This window comes from Cajanus cajan, chromosome 10 (genome assembly GCF_000230855.2).
Source record: "Cajanus cajan strain Asha chromosome 10, NIPB_CcT2T_4, whole genome shotgun sequence".
NCBI classification, from domain to species: domain Eukaryota; kingdom Viridiplantae; phylum Streptophyta; class Magnoliopsida; order Fabales; family Fabaceae; genus Cajanus; species Cajanus cajan.
The window spans coordinates 29037439-29051216 of record NC_138526.1 but is presented as its reverse complement, the minus strand read 5'-3'; the positions used below and the strand labels follow the sequence as shown (position 1 = coordinate 29051216).

The window sequence follows — 13778 nt, the reverse complement described above, 5'->3', positions numbered from 1 at the left end:
TGCGCCGAGCGTGGGTTGGGCACGTCAGGCGTGTAAGACTCTCTGGAGTCTCTGCCTCCTAGCACACCGGGCACAATTGGAATTATGCCGGGCGCGTTTGAGCCCTGATGCTCTCTGGTTAGGCCACACTGGGCGCGACCATGATTGCGTCAGGCACGGGTGTGATATTCACTTATATGATGTTATATGCTGATAGATGTTGTGAAATGCTGATAAATGTTGGTATATGCTGAGCTGAGCTGTTATTGATGAATATTGTTGAGCTAATTTATGTTGTTGCTGTGCTGTGAGTTATTTAAGCTGTGCTGAAAAATATTAAGTTGTGTTGTATGTTGTTATTGTTGTATGCTGTGCTGTGCTGCATGATGATATAAATTGTTGTAGGCCGTAAGGCTGAGTTGTTGTAGACCGTAAGGCTGAGCTATTGTAGGCCGTAAGGTTGAGCTGTTGTAGGCCGTAAGGCTGAACAGTTATTTTTTCTTTTGTTATTTTCAGCTACTTAGTGTAGCATTGCTGGATGTATTTTGTATACTTTGATTCTTAGCCCTAGATTAGACCTTGTGTATATATTTTAGTTGCTTATATATATACTTGCTCTTTTCTGTATGGTGTTGTGGTGTTGTGCTGTGTGATGGCTAGGCGGGTCGGTACACTTTAGTGGTATTAGAGCAGTTCGAGTCTGGTGGACACTCTATGGGAGTGGTTCCTTTAGGCTTTTGTTGTTGAGCTCTATGTTGTGTTGCCTTGCTATGTTGATTTCCTTGTTGATTATTGTGCTATTGATTATTGTTTGGTTTAGTTATTGTATACTGAAGGTGCTGTTACTTTTATAGATAATGACTAGAACCAATGAGCAGATAGCCCGTGCCATGGAGATGATGGCTATGGCTATGCAGTAGCAAAATGCTTACTTTGCTAGGATGGACGCTGATAGAGTTGCAGCTGGTGCAACACGACTAGTTAGGTCACAAGAGAGTCGGGATCTAGCTGAGTTCTGGAAATGCCATCCTCCGTAGTTCAAAGGGAGATGCAGACCCAGAGGTAGATGACCATTAGATCTGTGAGCTAGAGAAGATCTTCACAGTGTTGGGATGTTCTCAGGAGAGGAGGTTGGTGTATGCTGTCTACATGTTGGTTGGAGAGGCTGAACATTAGTGGAGAGGCACCCACCATATGTTGGTTGCTCAGGGTGTTGTTGTAGACTGGGAGTGCTTCAAGAGAGTGTTTCTTGAGAAGTACTTCCCGAAAAGCGTGAGGCACGCCAAGGAGGCCGAGTTCATGCGGTTGCACCAGGGAGGGATGTCGGTGTCTAACTATGCGATAAGATTCGAGCACCTGGCTTGTTTATATTTGCAGGCAATTTCTAAGGCCTGGAAATGCAGAAAATTTGTTGAGGGTTTGAGACAAAAGATGAAGAGGGTGGTGGTGCCTATGGCCATCACTGAGTTTCTAGCCTTGGTGGAGAAGGCTAAGGTGGTTGAGCGGTTAGAAGGTGGCAACCGTGTGATGAAGACTGCTGAGGGACCAGCTGGGTCCAAGAAAGGAGGAAATCAGAGGAAGCCATATGATAGGCCACAATCACAGCAAGGGGGTCCTGTCATAAGGCAACCTGCTGATGCTGCTAGAGGAGGGAGACAAGGTGGAGGTTCCACTCTTAGATGCTATAGGTGTGCTGGACCCTATTTTGTCAAGGATTGTCCACACACGAAGAGCCAGTGTTTTAGGTGTCATCAGATGGGTCACGAGTCAACCAACTGTCTTGCCAGGAACAGACCGGAGAGGGGTTCTCACAGAGGTGATGCTTAGAAGGGTGATAGACCTACTACTGCTGGGAGAGTATTCGCTTTGAATGAGGCTGAAGCTTCTACTTCCTAAGATCTTGTGAAGGGGAAGGGTAAAACTACTGGTAAGGATGAGATAATCTTATTTAATTCTGGAGCTTCCCACTCCTTTATCTATTATGCATGTGCTGCTGTGCTTGGTGTGTCGGTGTGTGATTTGGGGTTGAGACTACTAATGTCGACGTCCGCTTCTGCTTCGGTAGTTGCTTCTGAGCTGTGTGCTGGTTGTCCTATTATTGTGAATGAGAAGAGGTATAACGAGAACTTGATCTGTTTATCTTTGGTGGACATTTACATAATCTTAGGGATGGATTAGTTGTCTGCCAATCACATCCTTATAGATTGTGCCAATAGGCAGTTGATCTTTCCTCAGGTGGAGGAGGAGTTGTTGATTTCAGGCTTGCCAAGCTGAATCATTGTGGAGAGATAGAGCAGAGTGTTGTCTTCTGCTTGCTGCCATGAGTATGGAAACCGAGAGGGTCATAGCTGAGATAGATATGGTGAGGTATTTTGCTGAGGTGTTCCCGGATGAGGTGCCTAGGTTGCCTCCTACTAGGGAGATGCAGTTCAGCATTGACTTGGTTCCAGGTGCGGGGCCAGTGTCGATGGCTCCTTATAGGATGGCCCCAACTGAGCTGGTTAAGTTGAAAGGTCAGTTGGAAGACCTGTTGGAAAAGCAGTTGGTGCGACCGAGTGTATCGCCGTGGGGTGCTCCCGTGTTGTTGGTAAAGAAGAAAGATGGAGGTAGTCGACTATGTGTTGATTACTGGCAGTTGAACAAGTTGAACATTAAGAACAAATATCCACTTCCCCCCAGATAGATGACTTAATGGACCAATTGAGGGGAGCATCAATTTTCTCGAAGATTGACTTGAGGTCAAGTTATCACCAAATCAGGGTAAAGAAGGGTGACATACCTAAGACTGCTTTCAGGACTAGGTATGGTCACTACGAGTATGTTGTGATGTCGTTTGGTGTGACCAACGCCCGATAGTGTTCATGGATTACACGAACAGGATCTTCTGGCCCTATTTGGATAAATTTGTTGTGGTGTTTATTGACGACATCCTGATTTATTCAAGGACCCCGGAGGAGCATTGGGAGCACTTGCGGTTGGTGCTGAAGATTTTGAAGGCGAAGCAGTTGTATGCCAAGCTTTTAAAATGTGAGTTCTGGTTTGAGGAGGTGAAGTTCTTAGGACATGTGATTTCAGCTGAGGGGCTTGTTGTTGATCCGGCTAAGGTGGACTCGGTGTTGCAGCGGGAGCGTCCAAGAACTTTCACTGATATTTAGAGTTTTGTGGGTCTAGCGAGTTACTATAGGAGGTTCATTGAGGGATTCTCCAAGATAGTAGCTCCTCTAACCCAGTTGACAAGGAAGGAGCAACCGTTCATTTGGACTGATGCTTGTGAGCAGAGTTTTGATGAGCTGAAGATGAGGTTGACTACTTCTCCTGTGCTGGTGTTGCCTGACTCTGGTGAGCCCTTTGATGTGTATTGTGATGCTTCTCACCAGGGTTTGGGGTGTGTGTTGATGCAAAACAGGAAAGTAGTGGCATATGCTTCAAGGTAACTGAAGAATCATGAGAGGAATTATCACACTCATGACTTGGAGTTAGCAACGGTTGTTTTTGCCTTGAAGATATGGAGACATTATCTTTATGGTGCTCGGTTCAGTGTCTTCAGTGATCACAAGAGTCTGAAGTACCGGTTTGGTCAGAAAGAGTTGAAAATGAGGCAGAGGCGGTGGATAGAGTTTCTGAAGGATTATGACTGCCAGTTGATGTATCACCCTGGGAAGGCCATTGTTGTGGTGGATGCGCTGAGTAGGAAATCCATCCACATGTCAAGTATGATGGTGAGATAATCACAGACCAACAAGGAGAACAACACTTTCTGCTTTACAGATCAATAGATGAATTGAATAACATAGAACAACTCTCTTTTGAAGAGTGGATTTTACACTTTGTTGATCTAGTAGAACTCTTTAGATAATGTTTGCAAATGATTTTGGCCAAGTGATTTGTAAAGATAATTTTCACAACAGAGTTCGTAACATTTCTCTGAAAAATTATTGGTATTTATAGATGATTGTTTCTTAGGTCATGACTTTTCATGAAGAGCTGTGACTTTCTAAAATTTTCCAGAAAATAGGCTTTGGTAATCGATTACAAGACTTGGTAATCGATTACAATGGTTTAATTTCAAAATGTTTGGAACGTTGTATAATTTAAATTCAAATTTTGAAATTTTATCTTCTGGTAATCAATTACAAGGAATGAGTAATCGATTACCAGAGCACGTTTTAATAAGTGAATTTTGAACATATGAGTTTCATCCTCTGATAATCGATTACATGTTCTGGTAATCGATTACCAGACTCTGAAAACAATAATTACCTTATTAAAACTTAAGATATAGAAAATTTCTATTTCCAAAACCTTATTTATATAAAAAAAAAGATTATATTTGGGTTTTCTTTGAAATTCTTTATTTTAAATGGCCAAGAATCTTATGCAATATTTCTAAAGATTTCTTTTTACATATAAAGCTAGGTTGACAAGACTTATCCAAAATACTTTGAGATTTTTGTTTCTTGATCACCTTGCTATAACTTGACCTCTTGTTTTCTACAATTTCTTTGGTATCATCAAAATCTTTTACATACGTTCTTCCACATTCTCCCCCCTTTTGATGATGACAACATACTATAAATGGAAAGAAACATAAACCAGTGTATATCGATCACTCCCCCTTAGTCTCCCCCTTAATAAATCATTGTTTGGTGTTAATTTTATTTTATAAAAAGATTTGAATTTCAATGATCATGTTAAATTGTTTTAAATCATAACATCCAATTTTTGATCAGGACCAAAATAAATTATCCCTTTTTCTTCTTTCCTTTCCTCTCCCGCTTTGGCAACATCAAAAAGAATGAGACAACATAACAAAGAAGATATAGAATGAGATAAACAAACACCATTCAGAACAGAAGTTAAAACAAATATGTCCCAAAAGCAAAATGGTCAGAGTCAAACGTGCAAAATTATCTTAGAACATACTAATCAAAAAGTTCAGAAATTGACTAAAAAATAGTCCAAAACATAAGATAAACTAAGAGAACAACTATCAGAATCACAGTCAACTAGCTACTCGGAAGGGCGGCGAAGAGATTTTACTTCCTCTTCAAGACGAGTCATGCGGGTGTCAAGAGAATCAAAACGTTCACCAACATAGAAACGAAGATCTCTAATTTCATTGAGAACATCCGAGAGAAGTGCTGATGAAGGATCTTGAGGAGGTGGTGATGGAGTTTTATCATCAGTGTCAACTGCTTGAAAATCCCGCTTCCTGACCCAAGTGTTTTCCAGTGTTTTCTTGTACCCAAAAGAAGCAATTGCATTTGCCCCAATCTCAAAGAACCTCTTAACTGGAACCCATGTTTCATCTTCCAGAGGAACATTAAAATGTTCCAAAATAGTAGTTATAAAATGTGGGTATGGAAGAGAAGCATTAACCCGCAAGGCCTTTTTCATACGACTCCTAATCAGATGAGCCCAACTAAACTCCCGGCCAGTGATTAGAGCCCATATCAAGATTAAGTCTTCCTCTGATGCCTGTGCAAGGTTAGTGGTACGGGGAAGCAGTACCCGAACAATTATATAATGTATGATGCGATAATCAAATTTTATTGATCTAGCCAATAATTGTCCAGTCATGTCAGCATCATCCATACAAATCATACTTCGGGCATTGGGATAGGAATATTCTAGTTTCCATGTATCCGGGATTGTTCCCTCAAATAGTGTACCCTGATCTTTTAATTTTGATAAATCACAGAACAGAGACTGATTTATCACTATTGGAATTTTTTTATCCTCATTGTGAAGAACCCCATTCCTGATTTCCAAATTACTATAAAAGACCCTGACTAATTCTAGATAAACAGGGTTCTTCATAGACATAAAATCTAGCAACCCAAAATTTTTAAAAATCGTATAACACTCAAATGATTCACCCTAAAAAAAATCAATACTGATATACTTGGGATCAACAATATTTTACTCAGAAAATAACTAATAGTACCTATCTCGTTGTTCGTTTGTGGAGAACAGAATGAGATCACGTCTAGAGTATGGATTGGGATTCGTAGAAGTAGGGGCGTCGTTGGAGGGAGGTTGTTGTCGGCGGCCGGCAGTGGTTGAACGTGAAGAACCCTTATGACATTTTGATGATTCCGCCATTGAGTGATTGTTTTGAAAAATAGAATCGATAGAATTGAAGAGAATAAAAAATGATGAAGAATGGAACAAACGGGACTCGATTTCGTTAAGAATTGAGGAAGATATGGAGATTTGAAGTGGTTAGGGCGCGGAGGTTTTTGGGAGGTTTTCGTGAGGAAGAGGACGAAACTGCACGAATATAAGTGCAGATGCGTTGTGTAATCGATTACATGCATATGGTAATCGATTACACCTTTTCAGATTTGTGCATTTTTTGCTACTGGTAATCGATTACATTCCATGGTAATCGATTACATTCGATGGTAATCATTACACTTTACCCAGATAAGTGAAACACGCTCTGGTAATCGATTACACAACTTTGTAATCGATTAATGTGTGCCAGAACAAGCAAATACGCTCTGGTAATCGATTACATGACCCTGTAAGCGATCACGATTGTTCAAATTTCCAAAATTTTTATTCATTCCTGTAATCGATTACTATCCTTAAAATTTTGTCTTTTTACTATAGACTCAAAAAGTAATGTGAGAAGAGTCTAGGATCCCCAATTCTTGTCTAATTGAAAAGAAGTTTTCTTTTGGTAAGGGTTTTGTGAATATATCAGCTAATTGATTCTTTGTTTCAACAAATTCTAGAACACAATCTCCTTTTTGAACATGATCCCTAAAGAAAATGATGTCTTATCTCAATATGCTTTGTTCTAGAATGAAGAACTGGATTTTTAGAGAGATTGATAGCACTAGTATTATCACACTTAATTAGAATATGATCTAATGATAAACCAAAATCAGATAGTTGTTGTTTCATCCATAGAATTTGTGCACAACAGCTTCCAGAAGCAATATATTCTACTTCAGCAGTAGATAAAGCAACACTATTTTGCTTTTTACTATGCCATGATACTAAAGCGGATCCAATAAAATGGCATGTTCCACTAGTACTCTTTCTATCAATTTTACACCCAGCAAAATTAGAATCTGAGTAGCCTACTAGATTGAAAGGCATGTTTTTAGGTTACCATAGACCTAGATTTATGGTTCCTAACAGATATCTCATAATTCTTTTAACAGCACTCAAATGAGATTCTTTAGGGTTAGATTGGTATCTTGCACATAAACAAACACTGAACATAATATCAGGTCTACTTGCAGATAAATATAAGAGAGATCCAATCATACCTCTATATTTCTTTACGTCTATGGATTTTCCCACTTCATCTTTGTCAAGATAGCAAGTAGTGCTCATTGGTGCTGCCATTGATTTAGCATTCTCCATTCCAAACCATTTGAGAAATTCTTTACAGTATTTGCTTTGATTAATAAAAATTCCATTTTTGGTTTGCCTTATTTGTAGTCCAAGGAAAAAATTTAGTTCTCCTATCATGGACATTTCAAATTCACTTTGCATATCATTTGAAAATTCCTTACACAAGTAGTCATTAGTAGCTCCAAAAATAATATCATCAACATAGATTTGCACTAAAAGGATGTCATTCATTTTTCTTTTGATAAAGAGTGTAGTATCAACTTTTTCCCTTGTAAATTCTTTTTCCAAAAGAAATTTACTAAGTCTTTCATACCATGCCCTAGGAGCTTGTTTTAATCCATAAAGAGCCTTTTTCAATTTAAAGACATGGTTTGGAAATTCTGAGTTCTCAAAACCGAGGGATTGTTCTACATAAACTTCTTCTTGAATAAAACCATTTAGAAAAACACTTTTAACATCCATTTGGTATAATTTGAAGTCCATTATTGATGCATAGGCAAGTAACATCCTAATGGCTTCTAGTCTTGCTACTGGTGCATATGTTTCTTCATAATCTATACCTTCTTCTTGATTATAACCTTTAGAAACTAATCTAACTTTATTTCTTATGACTAAACCATGTTCATCAAGTTTGTTTCTAAAAATCCATTTTGTTCCTATAATGGGATGATTAGTGGGTCTATTTACCAAATCCCATACTTGATTTCTCTCAAATTGATTTAATTCTTCTTGCATAGCATTAATCCAATTTTCATCATTTAAAGCTTCATCAATATTTTTAACTTCTATTTCAGAAACAACTGCATGCTTCTTTTAGGGAGTTTCTAGTAATTACCCCTTTTGTTATATCTCCAATGATATTTTCAAGAGGATGATTTCTTGAGATTCTCCACTCTCTTTGAGAATTGATGTTTGTTTGACCTTCTTGGATTGTTGAATCCTCTTTTTCTTTATCTTTGTCATCCTTGTGAGTTTTCTCATTAATATGAGTATCTTCAAAGCTTTCTACAATTTCATTAATAATATCTCTTCTTGGACAAACAAGGTTAGTTTCATCAAATACAACATGTATTGATTCCTCAATAGTCATAGTTCTTTTGTTGTATATTCTAAATGATTTGCTATTTAGAGAGCATCCAAGAAATATCCCCTCATCAGATTTAGCATCAAATTTTCTTAAGTTATCTTTTCCATTATTAAGTACAAAACATTTGCATCCAAAAATATGAAGATGTGAAATATTTGGTTTTCTTCCATTGAATAACTCACACTACAAGAAAAACTGTTATTATCTACGGAATATTATCTATGGAAATTTTTCCGTAGATGACATTTAATTATCTACGGAATATTATCTACGGAATTTTTTTCGTAGATAATATTTAATTTTCTACGGAATATTATCTACGGAAATTTCCGTAGATAAGCTATCTACAGAAATTTTCGTAGATAACTTATCTACAGAAATTTCCGTAGATAACTTATCTACGGAAATTTTCGTAGATAACTTATGTACGGAAATTTTCGTAGATAACTTATCTACGGATAATTCCGTAGGTAAAACATATTTTTATTATCTTTTCATTTTTATTTATTATAAAATAATTAGAATATTTAATTTAACATCATTAAAAAAATAATCATTATAAAATTTATTTTTTTTAATTTAATAATTTATTATAATACTTTTTAGTTACCGTATTTACCAAAAAATTATTTTTAATTAAAATATATTTTAGAATTTTAAACTCACTTGATTAAAAAGTGATAAAATATAATTAATTTTTAATTAATTTAATAAAATAAAAACTTTAAAATATATATCTAAAATTTGTAACAATTTCTTAAATACAAATATTTAATTAATTAATTTTAATATATACTAAATTTAATATTAGAAAATTTATAAATATTTTAGTTATAATTTTTATTATCTTTTCATTTAATATTGGATTTCTTTTGATTATGAAAGATATTTACGATTTGAGTTATGATTGTTATAATCTTTTGATTTAATATTGGATTTTATTTATTATAAAACATAATAAATAAAATCTAAAATCTAGAGCAATTTCTTTGATACAAATATGTAATTAATTTTAATATATAATAAATTTAATATCAGAATATTTATTATAATTTTAGTTATGATTTATATAATATTTTGATTTAATATTAAATTTCTTTTGAGTCCATGACGGGCCGTTCCGGATTTGAAACGTTCTACTTTAGCTTCGCCTTCTGCTTATCCAAGTAAGGGGGAGTGAGAAACTTCGCTCGGGGTGTGGGAATAATTGTTGGATAGTAGGATTGACCCCCAATTCCTTGCCTGATGTATGCTTCTAGGAACAGACAACATATGAACGTTTTCTGTTTTGTCTTCTGATTATTCTGTTGGGCTTCTTGTTGGATGTGATGTGTAGATATGTGGTTGATTTTGAGAATGATCATGTTTTGATATGTATTAAAGTGCTCTATAGGTTCCTACGAAAAACCTGTTTATGAGAAAGAGACAAAATAAGAATGTTTTGATCATGTTTACAGGAAACCTGTTTAATGATAACGAGGAAAAACATATTTTTATCACGTAAATTAAAAAATACTCGTAATAATATATTTGAAAATAAATTTGTTAATTTTTTTAAAAATTTAAATTTATTAATATCATTAATATATAATAGACTTTTATTAGGATAGACTAAATTTTTAAAAAGGTTAGACCTATAAAAAATTCATAATAAATAATAAATCAGATATGTATATTCCAAGTATGGATTAACTTATTTTCATCCCTAACATGATATAGATTCAAATATATAAAAAAATGGTTTTAATTTAAAATAATTTTATTCATACAATATTATTTTAATTATAGTTTTTAAATTTGCATAACATCATTAATAAAATATGTTTAAAATTGAAATGATATTTTTATTTAATTAGTATTTATTAAAATAATGAATGAAATTAAAAATTTTCATTAATTAGATAACCAATTAAAAAAAAATTTACTTATTAATTTAAAATTCCATATAACACAAACTAAAATGACACACAATTCTGAAAAATAAATATATTTTAAAATTTTAATTTTCAAAAAATTGACAGCGTCATTTGTGTTTGCTACTCTGTCAACTCTCAGAATGAAACCCCCTGAACCTTCTCAAAACCCTAATTCTTCCTATCAATGTGACGGCTAATAAAGAGTTCAAAGTCCCGTCGGTGGCTTTCCCCTCTGCTAGAAACCCCGCCGTGCCAGCCCAAAACCTCCAGAAACAGCGCGTGCCCAATCCACCGTTCCAACCGAACTCCGGCATCCCCTTCATGTCCTTCGACATAGGCTCCACTGCAGTGTCCACCTCCTCCAGGCCAATGAAAGCTTCCACAGGGCTCGTCGTGTCGCTCGCCGACGGCGGGGGACGAGCATCGCGACCTCATAGCGTACCTTTTCAACAAAATCCTTTTTTTTTTGTCTCTTTCGTCTTCGATCTTCCAAATCTGATTATAGTGATGATGTGGGTGTGTGGGCGAAGCTCTCATTCCCTTGTTAGAGTTTCGTGAGAAGGAGGTGATGCACCATTATGAGGTCGATACTGATGCCGAGGTCTTGAAGTTTCCGGGGAGAACCAAAGGTAAAATCTTTGAAGTTAGATTACTAGACCAAGTAGCTTTTTGATTCTCTTTTTTTCAGATTAGATCTTCTATTATTTACAAACGCTCTTCTCTTTATAGTAAATGATGGCAATGATTGCTTTCAAAATTTGTGATGAACCTGTGTGTTCACAAATTCTTGTCAAAAATGATTTTGAAACTTGGATTCATTTTTTATAACTGTTGGTACAGGCATATCCTGTAACCTCTTAGAGTTGAAAGGCTTGCCATGAGGTATAATACATGCTGATTCAGATTTGGAGTTAAGACCATTATGGTCGAGAAGCAGTTCAAGGTCAAAGGTCAGGATTTTTGCATCATTCTTTCTATTTTTCTTCCTCCTTCACTACAAATTCTATTTTTTCTATTTTTAAGCAATTCAAGTGACATAACAATGGACTAGATTACTTGATGCTTATGCTGTGCTGTTATTTAATTCCAAAATTTAGTCTTTTTTTATTTTTTTGTCTGTGATACGGTTATTTTGATTTAATTAGTTGGTATTTGATGTAAAATGCAGAAGCAGAACCAGTGTATTCTTAAGTGAGATTATGGATCAGAAAGCAGGGGATGGCAGCAGTGTGAAGAAAATAATATCATCATGTGATGTTGAGGCTTTGAAGAAGTGTTTGGAAGAGAATAAGGGAGACTATGTCAAATGTCATTCACAGATTGAGGCTTTTAAAGCATCATGCTCGCTCAAGAAACCAAACCCCTCTTGATTCTGTCAATTCTTGTTTTCATCTTGAAATTCTGTGATTGACATTCACGGTTTGTTTCAAATGGCTCTTTTATATGCTTGTTCTAATGATAAAATGCCAACATGTCTTATGATCGACAAATATGTTGATCATTGTTCATAATTTGATGGTTTCAGAGTTGTTTCTTCCTTTTAGTTCAAGTTAAGACAGCTTATTCCTTGCTTTTCTTGTCTTGAAGGAATTAAAAAATGCTTTTATCAAAGCAAGTAGCAGATTACTGATCATAACTTCTGTTGTTTATTTTTTATCAAATTAGATTGCATATCACCTTCTGTTGTTCTTGTTTCAACAGTCAAATGGCAGGCTTCTCACATTCTTCTTCACTAGAGCCGAAAGTACTTGGAGGTTTGTTGCTTAATAAACTCAAATAAGTCAATAAATTAGTAAAGGCTTATTTATATATTGTCTTAATAGATCATGGGTTCTATTGAAGAACTAATGTTTTTTATTTCTCTCGGCTAAATGGAAATGTAATTTCTAATGTTTTCTCTTATTGTAGGACACCAGTCCTTACTTGCATTTCTTTGGGAAAATTTCTTTATTTGTTGAATATTTTACTAGCTCCAAATTCAAAGCATGGTCTTATTGAATCAATTTCTGTTCTCTCCCTCCCTCATAACTCAAGAATCATACCTATGACACAAGTGATTATTTGAGATGAAAGCATCTATCTTTCTCAAGAATTTTTATTTTTAATTTCGTATCTTGGATGATTTTTTTTTTTCTGGAATCTTGATGAAGGACACCTTTTTTATTTGCATTTTTGGTTTTATTGATGATTTCATTTTTTTTCACCTTTTATTGTTTGTCTGTTTATGATTTTGCAGAGGCCTTGAAGTTAGTTATTTCAGAATGTAAACCTAAGGCCAAAGCTGTGGACATTTGTGAGAAAGGGGATTCATATATTAGAGAGTAAGGTTTTATTATTTATATATGAAGGAGAATTATTTGTGAATTGTGATATTTTTTAACATACATGTTCATATATGCATACGGAATTGCTGTTTTGTTTATTTATTTATTTTTAATATTTTTGGATTATAGCTTATAGAGTTTGTTTTATGTGTGTGTACAAACAAACTGGAAATATGTACAAGAACGTGAAGAGGAAGATTGAGAGAGGTGTTGCTTTCCCAACTTGCTTATCTGTAAACAATGTGGTCTGCCATTTCTCTCCACTAGCCAGTGACGAGACAGTGTTGGAAGAAGGTGATATATTGAAAATGTAACATTTTTGAGCATGGTTTTTTTTTCTCAGTAGGAATTTTGTTATGAGTGATGGGGGAATGAAATTTGTGTTTTTCGCTATTATTGGGAAGCTGATGGTAGTTTCTTTGGTTGTTTGTAGTGATTTGGCTTGTCATATAGATGGTTTCATCGCGGCTGTGGCTCACACTGATGTTCTTCAGGAAGGTCCTGTCACAGGAAGGGCAACTGATGTTATTGCTGCTGCAAATACTGCTGCTGAGGTGGCCTTGAGGCTTGTTAGGCCGGGAAAAAAGGTAATCAATTTTCAGGATTTTTTCCCCTGTATTTGAATTTTTGTATGATTTGATTTGGAATTTTCAACATGTTGCCTCTATTAATTGTATGTTTGGTAGATAGGTATAAGGTCATCACTATATAAGCAATCCAGCTTAGTAAAATTAGGTTGCTTCATGTGTATTGTTTGAAGGGGTTTCTTTGCCTAAATGTGTGCCTTGTGGATTTTGATCTCTAAATGATGAAAAGTATCATGGCTATGGATATACTCCAATGAAGCTTTATTGTCATAGTTACACTGATAGAGGTCATTCATTATTTTTCATGTGTTGTCTTGCCGATTAAACACATCATTAATCTTGGGAACTCCTCTTGATGTCTGTATTGTTCTTTTATCTTCATTTTAAATGATATCATGCATTTTCATCAAAAAGACTTGATATTTTTGTTTTGATTGAAATTGTTTCAATAATTTTTTGGCTGGATATCTCATATTTCTATCCAGTGTTCCACTTTCTTCTAAAATTATCT

At 35.3% G+C, this 13778-nt stretch overlaps 2 protein-coding genes and 1 long non-coding RNA gene across 3 annotated transcripts; all 3 read left to right on the top strand.

Moving 5' to 3' along the window:
• Window positions 1-1173: 1173 nt before the first annotated feature.
• LOC109806985 (uncharacterized) lies at window positions 1174-3134 on the top strand. The gene is made up of 6 exons (XM_083064770.1): window positions 1174-1795; window positions 1877-2124; window positions 2240-2422; window positions 2659-2739; window positions 2924-2986; window positions 3084-3134. The coding sequence occupies exons 1-6, from the start codon at window positions 1174-1176 to the stop codon at window positions 3132-3134; spliced, it is 1248 nt and encodes a 415-aa protein (XP_082920896.1).
• Window positions 3135-10927: 7793 nt separating this feature from the next.
• LOC145952836 (uncharacterized) lies at window positions 10928-11967 on the top strand. Its single transcript, XR_014430328.1, has 3 exons — window positions 10928-10985; window positions 11197-11306; window positions 11525-11967. It is a non-coding gene; the product is annotated as an uncharacterized LOC145952836 (long non-coding RNA).
• Window positions 11968-12061: 94 nt separating this feature from the next.
• LOC145952411 (ERBB-3 BINDING PROTEIN 1-like) lies at window positions 12062-13500 on the top strand. The gene is made up of 5 exons (XM_083064769.1): window positions 12062-12110; window positions 12593-12649; window positions 12810-12990; window positions 13114-13267; window positions 13441-13500. The coding sequence occupies exons 1-5, from the start codon at window positions 12062-12064 to the stop codon at window positions 13483-13485; spliced, it is 486 nt and encodes a 161-aa protein (XP_082920895.1). The 3' UTR covers window positions 13486-13500.
• Window positions 13501-13778: the final 278 nt, after the last annotated feature.